At 40.9% G+C, this 25,944-nt stretch overlaps 1 protein-coding gene across 1 annotated transcript; it reads right to left on the bottom strand.

Annotated features, from left to right (window-relative positions):
• Positions 1 to 634: 634 nt before the first annotated feature.
• On the bottom strand, positions 635 to 24,679 carry LOC144513878 (sodium- and chloride-dependent GABA transporter 3-like). Its single transcript, XM_078245081.1, has 14 exons — positions 24,502 to 24,679; positions 24,275 to 24,409; positions 23,960 to 24,097; positions 23,664 to 23,751; positions 14,258 to 14,390; positions 13,732 to 13,866; positions 8,847 to 8,950; positions 8,611 to 8,735; positions 8,357 to 8,469; positions 8,136 to 8,273; positions 7,941 to 8,043; positions 4,373 to 4,473; positions 3,907 to 4,077; positions 635 to 742 (listed from the first exon to the last, which is right to left on the bottom strand). The coding sequence occupies exons 1-14, from the start codon at positions 24,677 to 24,679 to the stop codon at positions 635 to 637; spliced, it is 1,770 nt and encodes a 589-aa protein (XP_078101207.1).
• Between the last annotated feature and the right edge of the window lie 1,265 nt (positions 24,680 to 25,944).

Raw genomic sequence — 25,944 nt, forward strand, 5'->3', positions numbered from 1 at the left:
GTGTGCAAAACTAATATTCATCATTGGAAATCAGACATGCTTAAGCATTTCATGATGTGATGAAACCTTTGGTGTGCCCTGTGGTTGTTTGGTGCATCACCATCTTCTATGTGTTTCTGATTCATCACACAAAAAAGAAAGACAGTGAGGATTTTATTATTATTACAGTATTGTGCGACATTGGAGAGAACATGGGTTAGAAATACATTACATGTATTTCCAGACAGGAAGTAGATCCACTCTTAGCAAGAGTACGAACAACTTCTCTCATGTTTACAATATGCACATATATAACTAAAATAGAGTGATATGAGAAAGTAAATGAAAAGATCATAATTTACAAAAGTAATCAGGACACTTTACGACTGATTTAAATCAAATGGTGAGAGAGCAAATAAGTGATGAATGACTGAAGCAACATGAAATATGAGGAGGAAAGGGATACAAGAATAGTACACACTAATACTTGACTTAATGATAACTGATAGTTTAGGGATGCTACTGCTAAGGTTAGAATTATACAATTCTGACTAAAAGACCAATTAAATGCCCCAAACCAGCATGCAACTTATTTAATAAATGACCTAATGACAGATGAAACCGTCTAATTGCTAATGTGACTTTGCAGGTCACACTAAGTGGTCACTGCAGATGTCTTCAGTTCAACAGTGGTTCCCTCCTCTCCCATGGCTCTCCTCTGCCAGGCTGGATCTTCAGCAGGATGACAAAGGACAGACAAACGCTGGAACATAGGAACAAACAACAGCAGTAAGTTTACACATTACCATAATCATTACACACTACCACAATCATTAGGACAATTACAGGAGACATTTTGGGCCATCTTTTACACTCTTGGGACATGTTGATTGACCAATACCGCAAACAGCAGCTGCAATAATCTTGTTATGGTTGTGTATGTTCTGTTTCCTGTTTTATTTTGAAGTCTCTGTTTTCTCCCTTGTCTTGCCTAATTTTACTTCCTGTCTTTAGTATTCCTGCCCTTGTGATTGTCTTATGTGTTTCACTTGTTGTATCACCTGTGCCTTGTTTGCTCATTACCTCCTGTATTTAGTCTCTGTGTTTCCCTTGCCTGTTGTCAGGTCATTTTACTGTGTATGGTTTTCCGTGTTAGTGTGTCGTCTACCCCTTTTTGTCTCGGTGTTCCTGGTATTTTGTTATTCCTGTTTTTGTGATTCAGCCTATTCCAGTTTGTGGATTCTGCCTGTTATTGCTTTGTACTCTGCCTGCTGTTATCAGGACACATTTGGTTGGTATGGACTGTGATTTACTTATTAAATCCTCTGGCAACCCTACACTATCTGTCAGTCTCTGCATTTGGGTCCAACTCATTCTCTGAAGCCATGACAGAATGACCTGACCAAGTATGGACCCAGCAGAGATGATTTCTGATGAACTTTGTGACCTTGTGTGTGACCTGGTGGAGCTCAAAGCCAGGTGGAGGGAGGCTAGTGGTGATTGCCTGAAGGAGGCAATTTTGGCAGCAGCTCGTGAGAAGGTTTCGGAAAAACGTTGGTTAAAGGACTCTGTTCCTAACTGCGCTATCAGCTTAATTTTTGCTCCAGCTCCTCCACCTACTAAAGGATTGTGTTCAGCCAAGCCAGTTAGCTCCACAAATGCTTCACTCAGTCAATTACCAGCTCCTTAATCAGATTCTGTGTGCCTCCTTGCCTGCTTCCCAATAACTTTTTGTCAGTATGTTCTGCTGTTACATGGTCAGCTAACACCCCAAACGACAAAAAGTCCTTTGTGGGGACCAGCCTGGCTATATTCCCTGGGACCCATGGAGGCCGAAGACGGAGAAAGGGACCAAATGGCTCCTGACGCCATGCCCTGCTTCAACCTCTCTTCAGCCCAGAGTTCTCACTGTCCAGCGGCCCCGAGCCCATGCTGTCCAGCTAGCCAGAGCCCGAGTTGTCCAGTGTTCCCGAGCTGACCAGTGTTCCAGAGCCTGAGCTGACCACGTGTTCATGAACTGAGCTGACCAGTGTTCCTGAACTGACCAGTGTTCCTGAACTGAGCTGACCAGTGTTCCTGAACCCCAGCTGACATGCAGCTTTCCTGAACCCCAGCTGACGTGCAGCCGTCCAAAACCCCAGCTGACGTCCAGCTGTCCAGAACCCCAGCGGACGTCCAGACGTCCAGAACCACAGCTGACGTGCAGCGTTGCTGAACCCAAGCTGACGTGCAGCCTTCCAGAACCTCCGCTGGCGTGCAGCCTTCCAGAGTCTTCGATGGCTGCTCTCCCAGAGTCTTCGATGGCAGCTCTACCAGAGTCTTCGATGGCAGCTCTCCCAGAGTCTACATTGACAGAGTTCCCAGAGACTTTGCCGGTCTCTGGCGCCCCAGAGACTTTGCCGGTCTCTGGCGCCCCAGAGACTTTGCCGGTCTCCGGTGCCCCAGAGACTTTGTCATTCCCCGGTGCCCCAGAGACTTTGCCGGTACCTGGTGTCCCAGGGACTCCTGCCCCCTATCCTGTCAGCGGTCCGGCCGACTCCTGCTCCCTGTGTCCTGTCAGCGGTCCGGCCGACTCCTGCTCCCTGTGTCCTGTCGGCGGTCCGGCCGACTCCTGCTCCCTGTGTCCTGTCAGCAGCCCGGCCGACTCCTGCTCCCCGTGGTTTGTCGGTGGTCTGGCCGACTCCTGATCCTGTTGCATTGTTTCCTGTGACTGTTCCAGTTGCCTTGTTGGTGGACCCACCGACTCCTGATCCTATTACCTTTTGACCTATGACCCTGGCCTAGCTGTCCCCAGTCCAGCTGACCCTTCACCTGACTCCAGCCCAGCTGACCTGTCGCCTGGCTCCAGCCCAGCTGCCCCTTTCCCCTGTCCGGCCCTCAGATGAGTTCCGCCTACGCTGACCGGCTCGGTCTCCAGAGGGGCTCCGCCTTTGCTGACCTGCTCGGCCTCCTGCTGTCCGCAGACCTGGACCCTGTGCCTAGCTGGCCACAGCACTTCGTTCCCCAAGCCCCACTGTCCCCAGTCCCTGAGTTCCACTGTCCTCAATTCCCCTATCCCTGACTTCCACTTTCAGTTCCCCGATCCTCAAGTTCGACGGTCCTCAGTTCCCAAGCCCTGCTGTAGTCTGTTCCAGCATACTATTTCTGTTCTCCCTTAGCCCTCTTTGAGTCTTTGTTTTTGACTTTGCTTGACTTGATTTTTGTCTCTGTGTTTCTGGTATTTTGTTATTCCTGTTTTTGGGATTCAGCCTGTTCCAGTTTGTGGATTCTGCCTGTTATTGCTTTGTACTCTGCATGCTGTTATCAGTCTCTGCATTTGGGTCTAACTCATTCTCTGAAGCCATGACAAATCTGCTATAGCCGGTATTATAGTCGAGTTACCAACCGTCGAGTCTGAGTCAAGTCTCAAGTCCCCAGTGTCCGAGTCCACATCCCAGTCACTAAAGAAGCGTGTGAGTCCAAGTTGAGTTACAATTACCAGCGTTCGAGTCCAAGTTTTCTGTCCAATTGTGCATTCACGAATGGAACTATTAGCGGTGCTCTATGCCAGCATTGTGTGTAAAATCCGTGAAGGCGAACTTCACGACCCGGGGTGCATCCCTCTGCATCTTTCAAATGTGAACATGTAGTAGGGGGACACGCGCCCATCATGAACTACAGTCGCAGGTGGAGGACACATGCCATGCCCCTGAATGAAAAAAATAAATCAATATTCTATATCAAATTTGTATGACCTATTACACATAAAAGTAGGCAGACTTCATTCAATTTCCGAGGACTATTTCATAAATCCTCGAGTCCAAGTCATCAGTGGGCGAGTCCAAGTCATGAGTTTGCGAGTCTAAGTCCAGTTAAGAGTCCAGAGAACAGCGACTTGAGTACAACATCACTGACTACAGCATACTGTTTAAACTGATGGACACTGACCTGTCTGAAGGTTCCTGCTGTCAAACACATCTGTCCAGCTGCCCACAGTGGCACCATGAGAACAGAGGAGAAGGTCATGGTCCATCCTAGAGTGTACGCCCAGTCAGGGTAAACGTACCAGTCGTTAAACTTGAGGGCTTTGTAATCAATCAGGTACAGGATTAAGGTGATCTGTGAAATAGTGGGTTTTGGTAAGACAAACACAACATTGAAGTTATGCATCATTAGATGGCACAAAAGATAGTTTAGGAATCGCAAAAGCCAGAGTCGCAGATTAGTTCAAGAAAGATCTGCTGATGCTAGAAAGTGAAAATGTTAAATTCACACAAAATAATCCAGCAAGTCCAGCGGCAAAAAGTCCTGCTTCTGGTTTGACACATCTCACTGAAACGTTCTGAATAAATTGCTAAATTTAATAAAAGAATGTAAAAGCATTGGTTGTATGGAGAAGAAATGTCTGACTCACCAGTGACAGCAGAGGAATAAAGTATTTCCAGCAGAGTTTAAAGAAAACTGATGGTCTCTGTCCTGTCATGTCCTCTATGATGTTGGAAAAGCGGTCAGCACCTGATGGAAGACCAAATTGTCCATTTAGTCAACTGTCAGATTTCTGAGACAAAATCCGGGGACATTTTCAGCTCGGAAGTGTAAATACCTTAAAACTAAAACGGGGACACTGCCCCAGGGGCGTGACTAGACCTAGAGTTGCACTGGGGCACAATCCCCCCCTAGGCATGCTCTCCTGTAAGAAAATGTCTATTTTAACATTTAAAAGCATCAATCTGGTGCACTTTGAGGTTAGACTTTATTCTTATCTATGGATGGACATTTTTGTCCTGTAGCCTGAACTATTATGCACACACAGTTGGAATAGTTTTTTCTTCATATTTTTGCATTAATGTCACTAGAAAGCATACCAGTAGAAATATACAGGTGCTGGTCATATAATTAGAATATCATGAAAAAGTTGATTTATTTCAGTAATTCCATTCAAAAACTGAAACTTGTATAATGTATACATTCATTCCACACAGACTGATATATTTCAAGTGTTTATTTCTTTTACTTTTGATGATTAGAACTGACAACTAATGAAAACCCCAAATTCAGTATCTCAGAAAATTAGAATATTGTGACAAGGTTCAATATTGAAGACACCTGGTGCCACACTCTAATCAGCTAATTAACTCAAAACACCTGCAAAGGCCTTTAAATGGTCCCTCCGTCCCAAAAGACGACCATTGACACCTTGCACAAGGAGGGCAAGACACAAAAGGTCATTGCTAAAGAGGCTGGCTGTTCACAGAGCTCTGTGTCCAAGCACATTAATAGAGAAGCGAAGGGAAGGAAAAGATGTGGTAGAAAAAAAGTGTACAAGCAATAGGGATAACCGCACCCTGGAGAGGATTGTGAAACAAAACCCATTCAAAAATGTGGGGGAGATTCACAAAGAGTGGACTGCAGCTGGAGTCAGTGCTTCAAGAACCACCACGCACAGACGTATGCAAGACATGGGTTTCAGCTGTCGCATTCCTTGTGTCAAGCCACTCCTGAACAAGACACAGCGTCAGAAGCGTCTCGCATGGGCTAAAGACAAAAAGGACTGGACTGCTACTGAGTGGTCCAAAGTTATGTTCTCTGATGAAAGTAAATGTTGCATTTCCTTTGGAAATCAAGGTCCCTGAGTCAAGAGAGGAGAGGCACAGAATCCACGTTGCTTGAAGTCCAGTGTAAAGTTTCCACAGTCAGTGATGGTTTGGGGTGCCATGTCATCTGCTGGTGTTGGTCCACTGTGTTTTCTGAGGTCCAGGGTCAACGCAGCCGTCTACCAGGAAGTTTTAGAGCACTTCATGCTTCCTGCTGCTGACCAACTTTATGGAGATGCAGATTTAATTTTCCAACAGGACTTGGCACCTGCACACAGTGCCAAAGCTACCAGTACCTGGTTTAAGGACCATGGTATCCCTGTTCTTAATTGGCCAGCAAACTCGCCTGACCTTAACCCTATAGAAAATCTATGGGGTATTGTGAAGAAGATGATGCGATTTGCCAGACCCAACAATGCAGAAGAGCTGAAGGCCACTATCAGAGCAACCTGGGCTCTCATAACACCTGAGCAGTGCTACAGACTGATCGAAGCCATGCCGCATTGCTGCAGTAATTCAGGCAAAAGGAGCCCCAACTAAGTATTGCGTGCTGTACATGCTCATACTTTTCATGTTCATACTTTTCAGTTGGCCAACATTTCTAAAAATCCTTTTTTTGTATTGGTTTTAAGTAATATTCTAATTTTCTGAAATACTGAATTTGGGGTTTTCATTAGTTGTCAGTTCTAATCATCAAAATTAAAAGAAACACTTGAAATATATCAGTCTGTGTGGAATGAATGTATACATTATACAAGTTTCACTTTTTGAATGGAATTACTAAAATAAATCAACTTTTTCATGATATTCTAATTATATGACCAGCACCTGTATATTCATATTTGTAAGTGGGATTGTCTGGAATCTAGCAATATAATAACCATTATGGTGGGATACACTGGCTACGCAATTTACAAAAATGTCTGTGTTGACATAAATAGTTTACATGAGAATACATTATAATTTTGGCCCAAAGCTGGAGACCATGTAGAAATTTTGTTGCAATTTCAAACCCTGGATTACCCGGGAACTGCTTGTTGTACCGATGCATGTGTTGAGTGAAGAGTTTGTGAGATATTTCACAGAGAGTAATGGGTGTGCAGAGATTTATGCAGAATGGAAATATGATAACATTTCATGTAAGTTCAATGTTAATTTTCTCGCAAACCATTTGTCACAGCAAGGGGCTTAACACTTTTGCAAGCACTATATACGTGTCACGTTCTCATTAGGGGCTGAGCCCCCCTAAAGGTCTGATCCTAGAATCGCCCCTGCTGCCACTTCATACTTGTACTCCACTACACCTCAGAGGGAAATGTTTTAATGTTTACTGCACTACATTTATCTGACAGCTTTTGCTTTATTACTTCACGCTGGGCTTGTTTCTGCAACAGCTCATTGAGTATCGGATACAATTAAAAATATTGAGGAAATATTTTTGACATTGGTCCAGTATTAAACGAGATCGCTGCAGTTGGCGACGGCGAAACAAGCTACAATGTAAGTTAATAGGATGTCAGTTGTCCAGCTTGTATTTACGTTCATAAAAGTGCTTGTTTTGCCACTGACAGGCCCAGATTAATATTGTGTCTGACAACATTATGGAAAGGATCTCTACAGAGATAGACCTTTTAGTTAAAGCGTTAGATCCTTTTTTTTAAACATAAAAAGTCTGCGAAATTGCATTCGCTAAACCCACCAGACTATGTACTACTACCACCATGTAAATAAACAGTAATTTTAGCATCGTAGGCTAAAATGGGCATTCTAGAACATCTCTGAGCTCTGAGCAGCGCTTGCTCTGGCTGTCTTGAGCCTGCGCGTGTAGGGTGCACGACTATACATTTGGTCAATGTTTTCTTTCTTTAATTCCAATTTCGGGTCTGTCAGTCACAGTGAAAACCAGGGACATTTCCGGGGACAGCTCCAGCCGGGGACAGGTCACCGGAAACCGGGGACGTCTGGTCACCCTAGTCTACAGACACAACAGTGTGATCCAGACAGCTGGAGGATGTGTTAAAGTGATTAAAACATTTGCTCTCATTCAGCTGATGGGATTGCTCGGAACTTTTTTTTATAGTATGTAAATGTTGACATCGGGTTTGAACATATGTCACAGACAAATGCACTATTTCCCCCACTTTCAGCAACTGTGTAACTTAATAACTGAGCCTTTTTTATAAAGTTAATTACATGTATTTTTTTTTATTATTTTTTTTTTAAAGATTCACATCTTCAGTAACAACAAATGTGTTTGGGGCTGAAAGCCACAGACAGGGTCAGGAAGTGAGAACGTACTGAGAGAAGGACGAATACATTGTTGACAATAGCAAAAAAATATAGACTAACACCGTCTTTATGCTTTAAGTAATGAGTAATCTGACTCACCAAATATCCAGCCCACAGCCAGGCATTCACAAATAGCCAAAAAATTCAGACTGACTCTGGTAGCGCCGTAGAAGTCAATGAGTTGGAATATGTAAATTCCTCCCTAAAACAATAAAATGACATTTTTTAAATGAAATGTGTTTACTTTTTTAAATGTGTTTTCATAAAGAAAGCTTCATAAATATTTGCGTTCACCTCCGTAACCAAGGTAAGATGTATGAGGAAGCTGGAGACACAGACGGCGAGGACAAAGATCTCGTGCCTCAATGGTGCACGAAACCACTTTGGAAACAAATCGGTCACCGTGGTGATAAAACTCTCCACTGACACAAACTGGGGACAGAATAAAATGAACTTTTTCATTTGTGTCTTAAAAACATCTCTTGTTTGTCAATAGGTAATGAGACAAATATTACATTTGTGTCAACAGTCAGCAGAATGAGCATCAGGAAGAAGCAGACAGTCCAGAACTGTGGAAAAGGCATCATAGCTGTTGCCTGAGGGTAAGCAATGAAGGCCAAACTTGGACCTGTGAAGTGAACGAGGAGAGACGTGATACCATTAAGCTATATACATATTTATGTTACTTTGTAAAACACTGCCTTCAACTTTGGATGATATACTTGGATCCTAAACATTGCATTTGATGAAATCTTTGAATATACTTCACCTGACTCGACCACAGTGTCAACACTAACACCCTGTTTCTGAGCCATGAATCCAAGTACAGAGAAGACGACAAATCCAGCAACAAAACTGGTCCCACTGTTCAGCAGAGAGAGCCAAAAGCAGTCCCTAGATGCCACATAAAGACAAAAAGTCTCTTGGATACTTACAAGGTAAATGGCTTCTTCTGAACCAACATAGTATGATGTCAAGGTTTTGTGATATATGACTTATACTTACGTGTAACAGTTGTTGTTGTACTCATTATAGCTGCCCAGGACATGGAGAACCCCTGCAGTCAGGCTATAGGAGAAAAATATTTGAGATCCTGCTTCTATCCAGACCTGTAATGTAAGAAAAGTTGTATAATATACTGAAGTATAGAGTGTTCTTCCTTGCAGTAGTTCTGAGATGCTTGATGAATAGGAGGACTCAGGGGGAGTGTGTCACCAAAGAGCCATCCATTTCCCAGTCAGTGAACCAAACCCAACACAACAAAGTATCTAAATTAAGGCCGCAGTATGCATAACACATAATCCATGTCAGATCATCCAACACTGTCTGAAACCCCCCTTTCTGATATGAAAATAGTAGAGGACAGCATCCAACACATTTGGTTCATTTCTACAACAGAGATTTTGACAACCATGCCCACCTAATGCTGCAACAGATGGTTTGTAAGCACAGAACTATGGATGTATTATATCAACAGAACCATCTAAGGAGCTGTCATTGGATACGGTTTGAAAAAGACCAGGGGTCTCATTTATAAAACTGTGCGTAGGATCCTTACTATAAGTGTACATACGCCCAAAAGCCCAAAATGGCGTACGCCAAAATAAAGTCAGATTTATAAAACTGTGTGTATGCACACCTGTAAGCAATGTTCCCTTTATAAATCACAGATTACCCACAAGTGTGTGTACGTGAATCAGCCTCTTATCCCGCCCTGTACACGCCCATTTTTAACCATAAATAGTCAATGCAAAGCACCTTGTGAATGCTGATCAGTATGTTAATGACACTGGCAGTTGTTACACCGAATCATGATGACTGGTGGAGAAAAAGCAAAAAACTTCTCAGACGTTCAGTAATTGCTGCAAATTGAATTATAATTTCGGCCTGTTCTTGCACAGTGTAGGGAAACCTGAGCTATAACTACATGTATTAATAATATGGGTTGTCGACATTCGAGGTACAAAGGAACTGTATTGTATCTTTGATAATTATGGACTGACTCAACATGTCTACAACTACAGCCACACACAACAAAGGTCACATCTTGGACTTAATTATCTCTAAAGGTTTGAACATTTCCAAAGTTGTGGTGAATGATATTGCTCTCTCTGATCATTCCTGTGTGTTTTTTAACAGCTCTATAACTGCGAAAAAAAATTGTTCAAACTAAGGTAATCAGAAAACGATACATCACTGAAAGCACCAGTGATGAATTCATTCAGCTTTTCTCGTCCACAACAGCTCCCTCTGGAGCCTCAGTAACTGAGCTTGTAGATAATTTTCAATTGTAGAATGTCAACTATTATTGACACCATTGCTCCCGTTAAGGTCAAAACTATCTCTAGTGAGAAAAAATCTCCATGGAGAAATGTTGCACCTGTATGATTCGAAAAAAGAGAGTGCCGAAAAGCTGAACGCAGGTGGCGAAAAACTAACCTCCATGGCCATTATGAAATCTATAAAGAAAGATTTTGTATTTATAATGTGGTACTGAGGAGTGCAAGGCAGTCGTTCTTCTCCGAAATTATTGCTAAAAACTTGAATAATTCACGTGCTCTATTTGCTACTGTCGATAGGTTATCAAACCCTCCAGTACCAGTAGCAGCTGAATTTTTGTCCACCGAAGCCTGCAATAACTTCGCCATCTTCTTTAGTGAAAAAATTCAGAAAATTAGACTAACAGTCAGTGCATCCATATCAGGTAGAGGATATGTGCTGTCTCAGTTTTTAAGCAAAACAAGACCCCATATGACACAATTTCGATTCACCAAGGTAATCTGGCAGATATCATACAAAATCTGAAAACCTCTTCCTGTTGCCTTGATGTTTTACCAACTGGCTTTTTCAAAAATGTTTCAAATTGGCTTCAGATCTCTTACAGATTGTAAACATGTCTCTTCAAGCAGGTATCTTCCCACAGGCATTAAAAACTGCAGTAATCAAGCCACTCTTAAAAAAGAATAACCTAGATACGTCACTAATGGACAACTACAGACCTATATCAAACCTCCCATTTTTAAGTAAAGTTATTGAAAAAGCGTTTTTTCAACAAATAAACCTTTTATTGTCCCAAAACAATATTTTGGATCCCTTACAGTCAGGTTTCCGACCACATCACAGCACTGAGACAGCTCTTCTGAAAATGTTTAATGACATCCACTTAAGCACAGATAGTGGCAGAACTACAGTCTTAGTATTACTAGATCTCAGCGCTGCTTTTGACATGGTTGACCACGACATATTATTAAACAGACTGGAAAACTGGGTAGGCCTTTCTGGAACAGTACTAAAGTGGTTTGAATCCTATTTAAAGAATAGAAATTACTATGTGTCAATAGGTAACTATGCATCTGAGCATACAAGTTTGACATGTGGAGTTCCCCAAGGCTCCATCCTGGGGCCTCTACTGTTTAATATCTACATGCTGCCCCTAGCTAAAATCATGGAAAACAACAACATAAGCTATCACAGTTATGCGGACGACACACAGATTTATATAACCCTGTCACCCGGAGACTATAGTCCAATACAACACCTGGCCAGGTGCATTGAACAAATCAACGATTGGATGTGCCAGAATTTCCTAAAATTAAACGAAAATAAAACGGAGGTGATCATTTTTGGACCAAAAAATGAACGATTAAAAGTCAACACCCATCTTCAATCAACAACGTTAAAAATAACAGACAAAACAAGAAATCTTGGCATAATTATGGACTCTGACCTGAATTTTACCAGCCACATTAGGTCAGTAACTAAATCTGCCTACTATCACCTCAAAAATATAGCACGGGTAAAAGGACTTATATGCCAACAGGATTTGGAAAAACTTATCCATGCTTTCATCTTCAGTAGACTTGACTACTTCAACGGTGTCTTTACAGGTATTCCTAAAAAGTCTATTAAACAGCTGCAGCTGATTCAGAACGCTGCTGCACGAGTCCTTACCAACACCAAGAAAATAGAACACATCACTCCAGTTCTTAAGTCCTTTCATTGGCTTCCTGTACACCAAAGAATAGATTTCAAAATACTCTTGTTAGTTTATAAGTCACTAAATGGTTTAGGACCAATTTACCTTTCAAATCTGCTACTACACTACGAGCCGCAGAGACCTTTGAGATCATCAGGGACAGGTCTGCTTGCCATCCCCAGAGTTGGAACAAAAAAGGGGGAAGCTGCGTTCAGCTTCTATGGTCCGTACATCTGGAATAAACTACCGCTAAACTGTAGATCGGCACCTACGCTCAACTCTTTTAAATCAAGGCTGAAGACCTTTCTTTTCGATACTGCTTTTGTTTAATTTTATTATTTCACAATTTTCTTTTACTCCTGTATTTAATCTGTTTTTGACTAACTGTTTTAATTTTGTATGAAATGCTTTTAATGTTGTATTAACTATTTTTAATTTTGTATTAATTTGTATTGATTTTTAACTGTGTTTACTGTTTTATTGTTTTATGTAAAGCACATTGAATTGCACCGCTGCTGAAATGTGCTATATAAGTAAATTTGCCTTGCCTTGCCTAATATGTCCAAAACGGCAGGCATTACGTCACTCAGGGACAGCTTCGATATACCAGACATATATAATAAGATTTAACAGAACTATATATTATATCCAAACAAGCCTTAGTGAGATAAATTAAGATTATATATAATATTTATATAAAAAACCACTTAGCCGTCTGACATTTTCCTCTGGAAACAGCCGGTTTCCCCCAGAGCGGCGAGTACCTGTGTTTGGACTGGGATGGCACGGTTCCGGCACGTTGCCCTACTGGACCCAATTCAGTACATAGATCCAAGAGCACAGCTTTAGGGAATTTAAATCAGCATATTAGCCAGTCATCGTCATGGTCCCTGAAGTCTCTTTTTCTCCTAATTCTGTCATTGGCGGAGTCCTCCTGCAGGGGCAGCAGTGCCATCATGCAGCATTACGCATGGGTTCACCGCAGTATTTATATGTTTACAACAATTTGTGATTGTTAACACCTCGCCAACACAGCATCAACTAGTGGTATCCCCCACCTCGAGATACAATTTGAAGACGAAAGAAAGTGTAATAGGCAAACACACTTTTCTTCATGCAGGTTTTGTCACAGTGTTAAAGTTCGGACTGATAACGAGGACATTAAGGGTAATGATTGCATAAGAGCTTAACGGCTGTATTTTCAGACTTTGACATTTGATGATATATGCACAGTATTAAAGACATATTTAGATATTTACACTGTGTTCTGCCGTTACATAATGGTAGGGTATTTGATGCTATCCTGTAATCCATGCAGTCGGGCCATCCCCTCCTCCAGCGCTCCGTAGTGGACAATGTGACTGCGAGACAGCGGCGATTAAATATTAAGAATTTTTTTTCATTTAAGATTTGAGTTGGAGGTGTTTATGGAACAATTATCACTCAGTACAAGCACAAATAACACTGCTGGATTTAATCTTCATGATAACATGGATGATATAGAGTGAAAAAATGTGCGTGAGGCATCAATGCTTGAAAATATTATGAGTAATCGTTATTCCCATTTACTTTCTGCAGTCTGACTTCAGTTCACCACCTCACCATCTGCGTCGCCAATTCCCATTGTCTCCAAAATGTGCGTACGCATGGATCAGAGTTTGCGTGGAGGACCGCGCATTCTCCCGTCAAGTTTGTTTTTTATAAATCACAACCTTTGCGTGGGAAGTGGCATACGCACATTTTCAGCCCCGTTTTGTGCGTACGCCACATTTATAAATGAGATCTCAGACGCTTTCCAAAAATACCTAGCAGGTGATTGGCTGAACAATCTGTCTATCACATCTCCCATTGTTGTTTTGATCAGTTGCCAATACCCAAGTAATTCAAAAGTGGGGATTCAAATAAACTGGTCACCTCCAGGTTAGCCAGGCGGTTCAGGTCTGGATACAGGTAGTAGTAGATCCCTTCCCAAGCTCCAGGTAGAGTCAAGCCCCTGATCAGCAGTATCAGGAGCATCACATAGGGGAACGTGGCTGTAAAATACACTACCTTAAATGAAAAGAAAGTTGTTAAAGAAAAGTAATCACTAAATGTTGATGATTACATGCACTACAAATACAGAAAGTTTGGCACAGGGGGCGAGTCCCTAAACTCAGATTGAGGGAGGTGACTTATGCAGTGTAGGTGCTGCAGCCACTGCAGCACATGGCACTGGTCACACCTGTAGCCCATCAGGTAATTAGGGGAGGTGTTGACTAAGACTAGCTCCATGCAGCGGAGAGAGAAGTTAGGAACAAAGAACCAAGCAGGCTACACCACTGTGGCTTCCACTGAGAGCCATCAAATCAATGATTTAGCTCTGTTCCTCACTCAAATAACATTTTGTTATGAATTTGCTGGTACAAAAGACAAAAGAAGAGTTTACTTGCAAAGCACTGACCTTTCCAGAAGATCTGACACCTTTCCAGATGCTGAAGTAGCAGATCACCCAGCAGGCCAGAAGACACAAAGCCAGCTCCCATCTCACACTGCCCAGCTCCTCAATGCCTCCAGACACGCCCAGCACACGCCGTCTGAGGAGAGGGGGAATTGAACAGGTGTACGTAATGTGAGACAAAGAGCTGAAGAGAGACATGGGAAGTAAGGATGTGTAATGTGGTAAAATTACTCAGTTTTACTCAATGTTTCCTCTATGTTGATATTACCGTGCAGAGCCGTGTGCTCTACTGAACTCAAGCGAACTGTCATCTGCTCTCTCTCCCCTTTAGGGTGAGCAACTAGAACAGTGACAGGACGTCATCACTCGCGAAGTCATAGCAACCAAATAAACAAGGCGAGTACTACTTGTGACTCAATCTTAGGCAAAGTGATTAACAGCGACAAAAGCCGCAACATGAAATCCGCACTCACGCGGGTCCCGTAAAATATGACAGCTACAGTTCATTGGAAAATAGCATTGTGGACACTGAAGTTGATGCATTTACTGTTTATCAGACCCCAGATGAGACAAGAAGCTAACGTTAGCAAGCGCTGTGGTGACGGTCCCTCTGCCTTTGACTCCCTGCTGCAGGAGACGCTGTATTCCTTCGACACGCTGTATTAACGTTAATGTTTTAAAACTGTTTTCCAGGTTAGTGGGGGTGCATGCAAAACGTAGCTAGTAATGTTCACTCAGCGTTGTTTTGTTGTTAAACTGTGAAAACTGTGTAAAATGAGCGTTAAATCACCAGTTTCAGGTAACGGCACGGTACCGTCCATTTGCTGGATGGTTTCAAGGTAACGGTCGGTAGCTAACATTAGCAGATAAACCCGTTGACAGCGATGTTATTGTTCCTATTTTGGCACAATGTTTCCGACCGTAGTAGTGGTAATAGTGACTGAAAGCGTGATGTGAGATGCTAAAAAGAAACCACACGCTCTTTTCAGGTAATGTTACTTTTTGACGTTCAAAACTATTCCATACCTTGGGGTACTGTAGCTCAATAAGTCCAACCTCATATGGCTGCTGTAATATGATTGGTTTAGCTAATTTTGTCCTGAACTGCCAAATCTTATGTGACAGCCTGAAAGTACAACTGAAACGCTTTGTCATAAAGTAAAGTAATATTAGTGTTAGCACCAATGCTAAAGGCATTGAGAAGCACGCCAAACGGGGCTGTCACAACTAATTTAGTGATTTTAAAATAGGGTGACCAGATGTCCCGGTTTGACCGGGACAGTCCCGATTTGACCGGGACAGTCCCGATTTTGAATTGCGTGTCCCGAATCCCGACAAAAGCCTGTTGGGATGCTAAAATGTCCCGGTTTACACCATGAGCCGATTTTGCCAGTGCTTTAGCCCCGAATGTTTTGAGTGTAGCCCCAAATGAAACTTTGTCCAGTTTATTTTTCCGAGGCGAATAGAACGGGCAGCTACGTGCGGGGTCCGACCATGCTGTATTTGTTGCTATCACCTAGCAACCGTCTCTACGTGAGGAAAGCTGTGAAAGGTGAAGTTTTTGGAGGACTCATAGCCAAATCAGTCTAATACATTGATGCCATCAACACAAAGTTTAGGAGCGCAATACTAATGATTTAGTTTGAAGTTCCTGTGACGTGACGTTTCCAGTCTATGGTTCACACTCAAACACTCGGAGCTCTGAAGCAGACCTGTGCGTTGCTTAGTGTCCACTCTTGCTGTAAAATGCAGGGCAGCTTCAGGTTTATGGATGCACTCAGCTGTCGACATGCTGCGGCAGATGTGTTGCGTTTGTGCATATCACGACTCCTCCAAATCACAGAGAACACAGATATACTGTATTTTGAATGTGCACAAAGTTTTGAACATGAGCAGAAATCTTGCTCAAACACATCTGAAATATTACTGTCCAGGGGTTTATTAATAAATTAAAATAAATGAATGTATCATTGAGGTGAATAATTGTCATATGCACATTTAAGGAGGTTACTTCCCCAACAAAAGACGCAAAACAGGAGGGAGGAGTAAATGATGCCTACATGTGTGTTGACTCAGATAATTAGAAAAGTGATCCAAAGGAGAATAAATAGTTGAAAGCAATACAGAATGCCTCAGAGCCTTATTGCAATATATCCCATTATGTTTTTATATGTGGATTGGTTTCTCTTTACATAAAGATATTTGCAGCATACATTGATTCAGAAAAAGGTAGAAATGGGTGCACAAAAATTCACCAGAATGCAGGAAATTAAGTATTTAATGCTCAAAATTTTCAATAAATCATTTTAATTCTTTTGGTGTTGTTGGAATAAATAACACTTCAAAAAGTTTTTTTTTATTGAAACCAATAAATGTCTTAATAGGCCAATAAGCCAAATAACAAACCCAAACTCCAAACCCATAAGCTATTTATCAGCTGTAACAAACATTATGCTGGAAAATTAATAGTCTCAGAAATAACCTTCAGAAATGAGAACACGTATGCAACATTTCATAAAAGCAAATGTATACTCGCACGCACACACACACACGACTAAATATGTTCGTCAACAACCTTTTTTTCCATGACTAAGACGAGACTGCACCAATGTCCAAAAACGCTGACTAAGACTAAATGAACATGCATTATTGTTGATGAAAAAAGACTGGACTAAAATGTTTTGCATGAAATAAAAACTAAGATAAAATCTCTCTTCATTTTCGTCTAAAATCGTCACTGCTTTTTCATCATGAGATAGAATATTCAGCTGTTATGCCTTCAAAATATTCCGAACGAGTTCGTGCTGTCGCTGCCAGCCTGTGGCTGTTGCGGTCGGCCTGTGGCTGTTGCTGCCGCTGCAACACAAAAATACATGGAGCAAGAAGAACACCCACAGACTGTAGCGAACACCAGAGATTTCTGCAAGAGCGACGAGCACTGACGAAATGCTAGGTAGAAGGAAGAGGCTCGATATTTGGTTGCATTTTACGTACAATGATATTGACAAAAAGTTAGAATATGTCATAACTGACGGGAAGCACTGCAGACAAAACATATCGGGGAAAAACACCACCAACCTTAAGCGACATCTAAAGGCTAACCACCCACACATTCAGGTAAGTTAACTTAATGCTGATTTTAGGCATCTACGCTGTAAATCAACTAGTTAGTTATATTGAGTTTTCTTTTGACTAAAACTAGACTAAGATGACGAGACTTTTAGTCGACTAAAACTTGACTAACATAAAAGATATGTGAATGACTAAATATGACTAAAACTAACAAGGACATTTGGCACAAGACTAAGACTAAATTAAAAACACACACAGCCACACACCCAAACACACGCACACACATGTACACACACAGCCACACACACACACACACACACACACACACACACACACACACACACACCCTCTCTCTTATCCCTGGATGTTTCCTCTCTCTCAGAATAAGGTGTGTATGAAGACATGTCAGCCTCTGTGGTTTTAGAGTCATGTAAAGGACATTGATTACTGGATAGAGAGCTGATGCTGCAAAGTTTCCTCCTTCCACCTGACCCATTCAGACTCCAGCCCGTACTAAGAGGAGAGTGTTGGACTGAGGGCAACGTGACGCATGAGAACAACATCACTATTACTGTTTGTCCTTCACTATATAGGAGAGAAAACACAGTGAGTCTTGGAGAAACAGTGGACCTGCCATGTAAGGGAGCAGCTGATAATCTGGATATCCAGTGGCTCAAACAGAACTCGAGATTTGAGCAAAAAACATGGAACAGAGTTTTTGGGGACAAAACGACATCAGTGATGGACAATGTTAGAGGAAGATACCAAGTGGTGAAAGACACATCAGCTCTTCGTGTATCCAACGCAACAGGAACAGACTTTACATGGTACAAATGTCTGGTGATGAACCAACAGCAGTATGTTAGCAGTCACTCTGTAGAGTTGGAACTACAGGTTGAGATGATCTACCGCTCAGTGGGAGAGACCACTGTGTTGCCGTGCAATGTAGCTGACTCCACTGATGACCAGCCCCCACGTTGGAGGAAGTATAATCTCAAAACAAAATCCTTCACTGACCTCGGACAACAAAACCAGACTGTTCCTTCTGTAGACCAAAACTACTCGCTGTTGTTTTCATCTCTAACGTTAAATCACTCAGGTCCGTACTCTTGTAAAGCCTCTATGAGATGGCAAATGTATCGGCTGTTTGTGTGTCCCAAATTTGGCCCCCCTGCTGTAGCGCTCTTCTCAGAGGGAGAAGAAGTCACTCTCAGATGCAAAGATTGTAGAAAGGATAAGTGGCATGTTTGGTTTATCAAGTCGCACTGAACAGAGGGAAGAATCTTTAGTGTAACGTCTAACCAGAGAATGAGCAGAGTGAGGAGGTACGATAATAATGGGAGCCTGGTTATCTCTGATATCTCAGTGGGAGACGCAGGGGAGTACTGGTGTGTAGTTCATGACCCATATGATGGTTATCAGTGTCTGTCAACCAGCAGAACTGTTTTAGTGTACATGGAGCCCTTTGGGATTTACTCCACCTTCTTCAAAGTGCGATGCTCAGTGTTCTGCTGCTGATGCTCTGTGCTGCTGTAGTCTCTGTGAACCTGAGGACACGGAGAGGAGCGCAGGTTTCAGCTCACACACACACACACTTAATATGCATATGGTCATTTCATCATTAACTTTAATACAGCCTGGTATACATTGGCTTTAAAACAAGGGATGGGTCATACTCATGCAGAGAAAACATTTAAACTAGAACACAAAAGACAGAGAGAGAGATTACAAAAACAACAAACAGAAATGATGGGGAATAACACATAAATACCCAATGATTATTATTATAATAATATAAAATAAGTTTTGAATGTTAGAAGTGAACCTTTGATCCTGACAGGGTGCAGATGTTCCCTTATCGTCTGTATTAATATGTTGTGTGTATATATACAGTGGGTACGGAAAGTATTCAGACCCCTTTAAATTTTCACTCTTTGTTTCATTGCAGCCATTTGCTAAAATCAAAAAAGCCATTTTATTTCTCATTAATGTACACTCAGCACCCCATCTTGACAGAAAAAAAACAAATGAATTTTTTGCAAATTTATTAAAAAAGAAAAACTGAAATATCACATGGTCATAAGTATTCAGACCATTTGCTGTGACACTCATATTTAACTCACATCCTGTCCATTTCTTCTGATCCTCCTTGAGATGGTTCTATTCCTTCATTGGAGTCCTGCTGTGTTTAATTAAACTGATTGGACTTGATTAGGAAAGGCACACACCTGTCTATAAAAGACCTTACAGCTCACAGTGCATGTCAGAGCAAATGAGAATCATGAGGTCGAAGGAACTGCCCAAGGAGCTCAGAGACAGACTTGTGGCAAGGCACAGATCTGGCCAAGGTTACAAAAGAATTTATGCAGCACTCAAGGTTCCTAAGAGCACAGTGGCCTCCATAATCCTTAAATGGAAGAAGTTTGGGACGACCAGAACTCTTCCTAGACCTGGCCGTCCAGCCAAACTGAGCAATCGTGGAAGAAGAGCCTTTGTGAGAGAGGTAAAGAAGAACCCAAAGATCACTGTGGCTGAGCTCCAGAGATGCAGTAGGGAGATGGGAGAAAGTTCCACAAAGTCAACTATCACTGCAGCCCTCCACCCGCATAGAGTTTGCCAAAAAACATATGAAGGACTCCCAGATTATGAGAAATAAGATTCTCTGGTCTGATGAGACCAAGATTGAAGTTTTTGGCGTTAATTCTAAGCAGTATGTGTGGAGAAAACCAGGCACTGCTCATCACCTGCCCAATACAATCCCAACAGTGAAACATGGTGGTGGCAGCATCATGCTATGGGGGTGTTTTTCAGCTGCAGGGACAGGACGACTGGTTGCAATTGAAGGAAAGATGAATGCAGCCAAGTACAGAGATATCCTGGAAGAAAACCTCATCCAGAGTGCTCAGGACCTCAGACTGGGCCAAAGGTTCACCTTCCAACAAGACAATGACCCTAAGCACACAGCTAAAATAACAAAGGAGTGGCTTCGGAACAACTATGTGACCATTCTTGACTGGCCCAGCCAGAGCCCTGACCTAAACCCAATTGAGCATCTCTGGAGAGACCTGAAAATGGCTGTCCACCAACGTTCACCATCCAACCTGACGGAACTGGAGAGGATCTGCAAGGAAGAATGGCAGAGGATCCCCAAATCCAGGTGTGAAAAACTTGTTGCATCATTCCCAAGAAGACTCGTGGCTGTACTAGCTCAAAAGGGTGCTTCTACTCAATACTGAGCAAAGGGTCTGAATACTTATGACCATGTGATATATCAGTTTCTTTAATAAATTTGCAAAAATTTCTACATTTCTATTTTTTTCTGTCAAGATGGGGTGCTGAGTGTACATTAATGAGAAATAAAATGAACTTTTTTGATTTTAGCAAATGGCTGCAATGACACGGAGTGAAAAAAGGGGTCTGAATACTTAGAGAGAGATATATATATATATATATCTCTCTATATAGATATTATAGTGTGTGTGTGTGTGTGTGTGTGTGTGTGTGTGTGTATATATATATATATATATATATATATATATATATATATATATATACTTATCTCTTTTGTGTGTGTGCGTGCGTGCCAGATGTTTTATTTTAAATCTAAAGATTATGTGATGTTGTCTAGAGCGCTCCTTTTAGTGAGTCATTTAGGAAGCTCTAAAACAATTATTCCTGACCTAAAAAGGCAGAAACAGTGTACTGCCAAGTACAAAGTACAGAGAGAATGCAATGAAATGTGCTTTGCCCTGGCCCTCTCTTCTCATAAAAACTATCAATATAATTTTAATAAAATATAATAAAATGACCTGAATACATAGTACAATCTAATATGTGTAGCAAGACACACACAGAATAGAAATAGGTTAGCTAACACATCTACATGAATAAAATTTGTTGTATGTACTTACCAGGGCTACCATCATGAAGAGTTGTTCAAGTAAATCTTTGCTCCAACAAAAGATTTAAAAAGGCACTCTGGTGTTGGTGGTAGCGATCTTTTAGTGAAGAAAACCTGTTTGGCTTGATAGCTAACAAGCTAGCTAACAAAGCTAGCTAACAAACTAGCTAGAAATGACTGACAGAGACACAAAAGTGATCTGAATACCCAAAACACTGCATCTTACTATAAAAAAAAATAAAAAAAATCACACCCAGTATGCCGGTATAACACCTTAATGTGGGAGTTAATCATTTATTCTTTTAATTACAGAACTAACAGACGTTTTTATACACTTCAAATCTAAATAACATTGTAATAATATCACCCCTCAACTAAAACACGCACTCGAATGACGTCATCGACGGGCGCGATGGCTGCTTCATACACATGGCCTCAAAAAATAAATAAAATTTAAAAAAGTACAGTATATTTACTAATGTTATGGAATTTTTAATGGAAAAAAAACATTTGTTATAGTTGCCTCATGCCTCATTCATGTTACTATGAATAGTCAATTATTTGTTTGTTTTTCTTCTGTGAACTGTGTCACAACTCAGGAAACGTGTAATACTGTCAGTGAAAAAATTCAAATTTTTAAGTTAAAACTGTCTTGTTTTGCAAAGTTGCATCAGAACAATTAACACTGTGACTTTAAACTAGGGCTGCAGCTATCAATTATTTTAGTAATCGAGTATTCTACCGATTATTCCATAGATTAATTAATAATAATAAAAATTAAGAAATACTTTTATTGAAGAGCAATAATATACAGTAGTTTTGGTTTAATTTTTTTTGCCTACATTGCTTACAATATCATCTCTCAAAAAATTAAACATTAAATGCATTTAAGTGCCATATTACATTGTTTTTAAAGAAAACATTCTGAAATTCAATAACAACCTCAAACTAAGGCCTACATTAAACATACATAAACATGACCTTAAGTTGTGCAACTTAACTTTCAGAACTACAAGTTTCAACCTGAGACTGATTTGTATATAGGCATATATGTAAATATTAGTTATACTCAACCTATTTTCATTTATATATTTGATTACAATGCTACACAGCTCTGTTACACTTATGCTAGTAGATCATTGATCAGCTGTTTCTCCGTGAAGAGAGAGAGTGAGAGAAAATGGTGCACAACAGTGAGCTGTTTTTCTGAAAGGATAGTCAACATGTCGGCTCTTTAGATCAAATTGTGGTCACTGCTATGTATTTTCTTGTCTTTGATTTTGGTAGTTGCTGTGTTTGGTGTAGTTTCATCGTCCATACGACTCTGTGATTTACTTTTGTTGGGTCTGCTTCGTGGAATGGATGATTAAAGTTAGACTGTATGTTTTCTGTTGAGATGCTGAAGCACTGACGTCGTGCTATTATTGTGGTAAGCTAGTTTGATTTTTCAGTAGACACACTGTACAGAGTTCTCGTTTTAATTACGTTTGAACTGATTCCAAACTTTGGACACTTTCTGTCGTTTTCTCCAGTCTGTCTCTTCTCTTAGCCCCTCACTATTTACCCTCTTTCTTCATTTTGTAATCAGTCTTCATGGCATGTGTCGCCAGCAGCGTCAGCCCGTTGTGCGACAGTAATAGTCCTCCGTGCGGAAACACCGTGAGAGATACGTTGGTAACATTAATATAAAAAAAAGTAAAAGTAAAGTAGTAAAGTGTGACTGTATTTCACTGTAGAGGATTCAACACCAGGATGTAGCAGTCTGCAGCTGCCCTTGTCGGAAAAACACTGACGGTGCGTTCAATGAAACTGGTAATTTTTGAAACAGCCTCATAGTGCATTCAAAGTTGTTGTTAAATGCTGTTTTCCCATATGGTGGTTGTTTTTGTCATTCAACAGCTATTTACTAGTGAAATAAATTATTGTTATAGTGATTACATTATTATTAAACATTTAATTTTGACGATATGGCCTTAGCAATAAACAAGCCATTCTTTAATGTCGCCAACTGTACCCTTCTTTTTTTAAACTTTCTTAAAAAGTATCGGTTCAGGCACCGTTAAGGCACCGGTACCGTTTTAAAAGTACCGCTCTAGCAAACACACCCAAACCAAACAATACCCAACCCTAATATTGACTCTAGATTCAAATGTGTGACTAGATTAAATATATAATAAACAAATACAAATCTTAAAATCAAGTTCATAAAGTCACTTTCTTTGCATTTCATTTGATTACGATACACTGGTAAGAATTTGCTTTCCATTGTTAATATGTACTTAAAAACAGTTCTGAAATGCAAAATAATAGAATTTTAATAATGTGATAAAACATGAGATTAATCGCGATTAACTATAGAAATTCAATGATTAATCGCGATTAACAAAATGTAATCGTTTGACAGCCCTACTTAAAAAATAAAGAAGTTAAACTCACTCCCAGAACTCAGTTGCAGCAGAGGTGGTGTTGGTCTGATTTGCACTCACATTAGATGAAGTGAAAGTCTGTAGACCAAGACAGTTAGCTGGGTTTGGGAACAAATACAGATTTAATGAGGGCAAGAGACTTGAAGGCTCAAAATCGTAGGGGTGATGTGAACATCTTTGTATGTTGGTTAGATGTCAATCTAGCGACCGACTTTTCGTCACAGTTTGTTGTGATCATGGAGTTAAGACACTCGCAGACTTTTTTTCCAAGCTTTAACAACTTAAAGTGAAATTGTCTAATCTTACCCGTGTTCCAGGTGTTGTCACAGCTGACCCAGGGCAGCTGGGATCTGAATGAGAACACCAGGTAGAAGAGAGCCCAAGCTTCAATTAAAATGTAGATGAAGTAAAAGAGTGAAATCATCAGTTGTCCAAATCCAATTCCTACAGTAGAAATACAAACCACAGTTTTAAACACACTACGTGTTGAGGCATAAAACATTAGCAAAACAGCTTGAATTAGTATTTAAGAACATTGTAATGTATTGTATTGGAATAATAGTGTAGTATACTGTGATTTGGGCTTTTTCTCCTCTTTCTGCCCATTTTACTTTAACTCACCTTGAGCCAGTGGACACAACTTCCTCCAAGAAGTGATGGATCCTTCCTGGGTGAACTGACCAAATGAAGTCTCCAACAGGAACAGAGGTATCCCACACACCACAGCTAACAGACCATATGGCACCAGAAAGGCCCCTATGCACATTGAATAGAGATACTTCATTTATGCCCGCAGAAATGACAAGTTCATTTTGTGTAAAAAGCTTTTTATGAAATTTATGACTCACCTCCACCGTTCTTGTAGCAGAGGTAAGGAAATCTCCACACGTTGCCCAGGCCAACCACATTTCCTGCAACCACCAGAATATATTCTGTTTTACTGGCCCACTGTCCTCTGTCTGCAGCACTTCTCTGATTTTCTCTTCTTCTTCTTTGTCCGTCCATCCTGACATCCAAGGACTTCATCCGTTGTGTAATCAGTATTCAGAATACTGCAACTTTTCCTTATTTGACTATTACCTGCTATCAACCTATGAAACAAAAGGGCCAGAGGGAGCTATTCAAAGAGTCACCAATCCTGCCTTTGTTTAAATATATGTATATGCAAACTGATCTTTGCTGCTTTTAGTATGTGTCTTTTCTTAATTTGTCTACATCCTGCTCTCAAGCCAGCAGTAATGAAATTAAAAACTTATAACCAGTCATTCTAGTGTTTAGGTCTAATGTTGAGTAGATCTGCTTTGTAAGTGCCAGAGGAACTCTTAAATTAAATGTCACCATGTTTTTTCAGTCATTTCTCAACTAGTTCAAATAATTCCATAAAAGGACATTCAAACAACTAGTGTCACGTTGCCCAGGCCGACCACATTTCCTGCAACAACCAGAATATATTCTGTTTAACTGGCCCACTGTCCTCTGTCTGCAGCACTTCTCTGATTTTCTCTTCTTCTTCTTTGTCCATCCATCCTGACATCCAAGGACTTCATCCGTTGTGTATTTAGTATTCAGAATACTGCAATTTTTTTTTATTTTATTATGTATCTTTTCCTTATTTGACTATTACCTGCTATCAACCTAAAAAACAAAAACTGGCTTTGTTCATCTGAAGATCAGGGAAGTCTTCCATTGTTTCCGTTATGATTCCAAAATCCTGGAAACAGACATTTGCATAACGATTTTATAACCAAGATGGCAGACACAGGAGTAAGCTCAAGGATTCATTTCAATGAAATCCAACAAACAGAAGGTGTCCTGGAACTGCAGGCAAAATACAAAAAACAGGCAGAATCCAAAACAGGAACAGGCAAAACATCAGGAACACCGAGCCAACAGGGTAGATGACACACAGACACTCCAAACAAAATACAATGATCCGACAAAGGACAGGGGGAACACAAAGACTAAATACACAGGGTAACGAGGTGACACAAGGGCTGGGAAACAGGAGAAACACATTAGGACTGGGCAGAACAATCAAAAAAGGTGGGAAAAGTACAAGACAGGAAGTAAAACCAAACAAGACAGAAAACCAGACTATCATAATAAAACAGGAAACTGAGCAAAATACGAAACAGAAAAACAGACTACCAAAATAAGACAAAACACCAAAACCATAACAGTACCCCCCCCCCAAAAGGGACAGATCCCAGATGTCCACAAGCAACCAAGGAGCAAAAGTCAAATCCAGGGAGGGTGGCGGGGGACCAGAGGAGGGAAAACAAAATCAACCC

The sequence above is a fragment of the Sander vitreus genome, unplaced genomic scaffold (genome assembly GCF_031162955.1).
Source record: "Sander vitreus isolate 19-12246 unplaced genomic scaffold, sanVit1 ctg367_0, whole genome shotgun sequence".
NCBI classification, from domain to species: domain Eukaryota; kingdom Metazoa; phylum Chordata; class Actinopteri; order Perciformes; family Percidae; genus Sander; species Sander vitreus.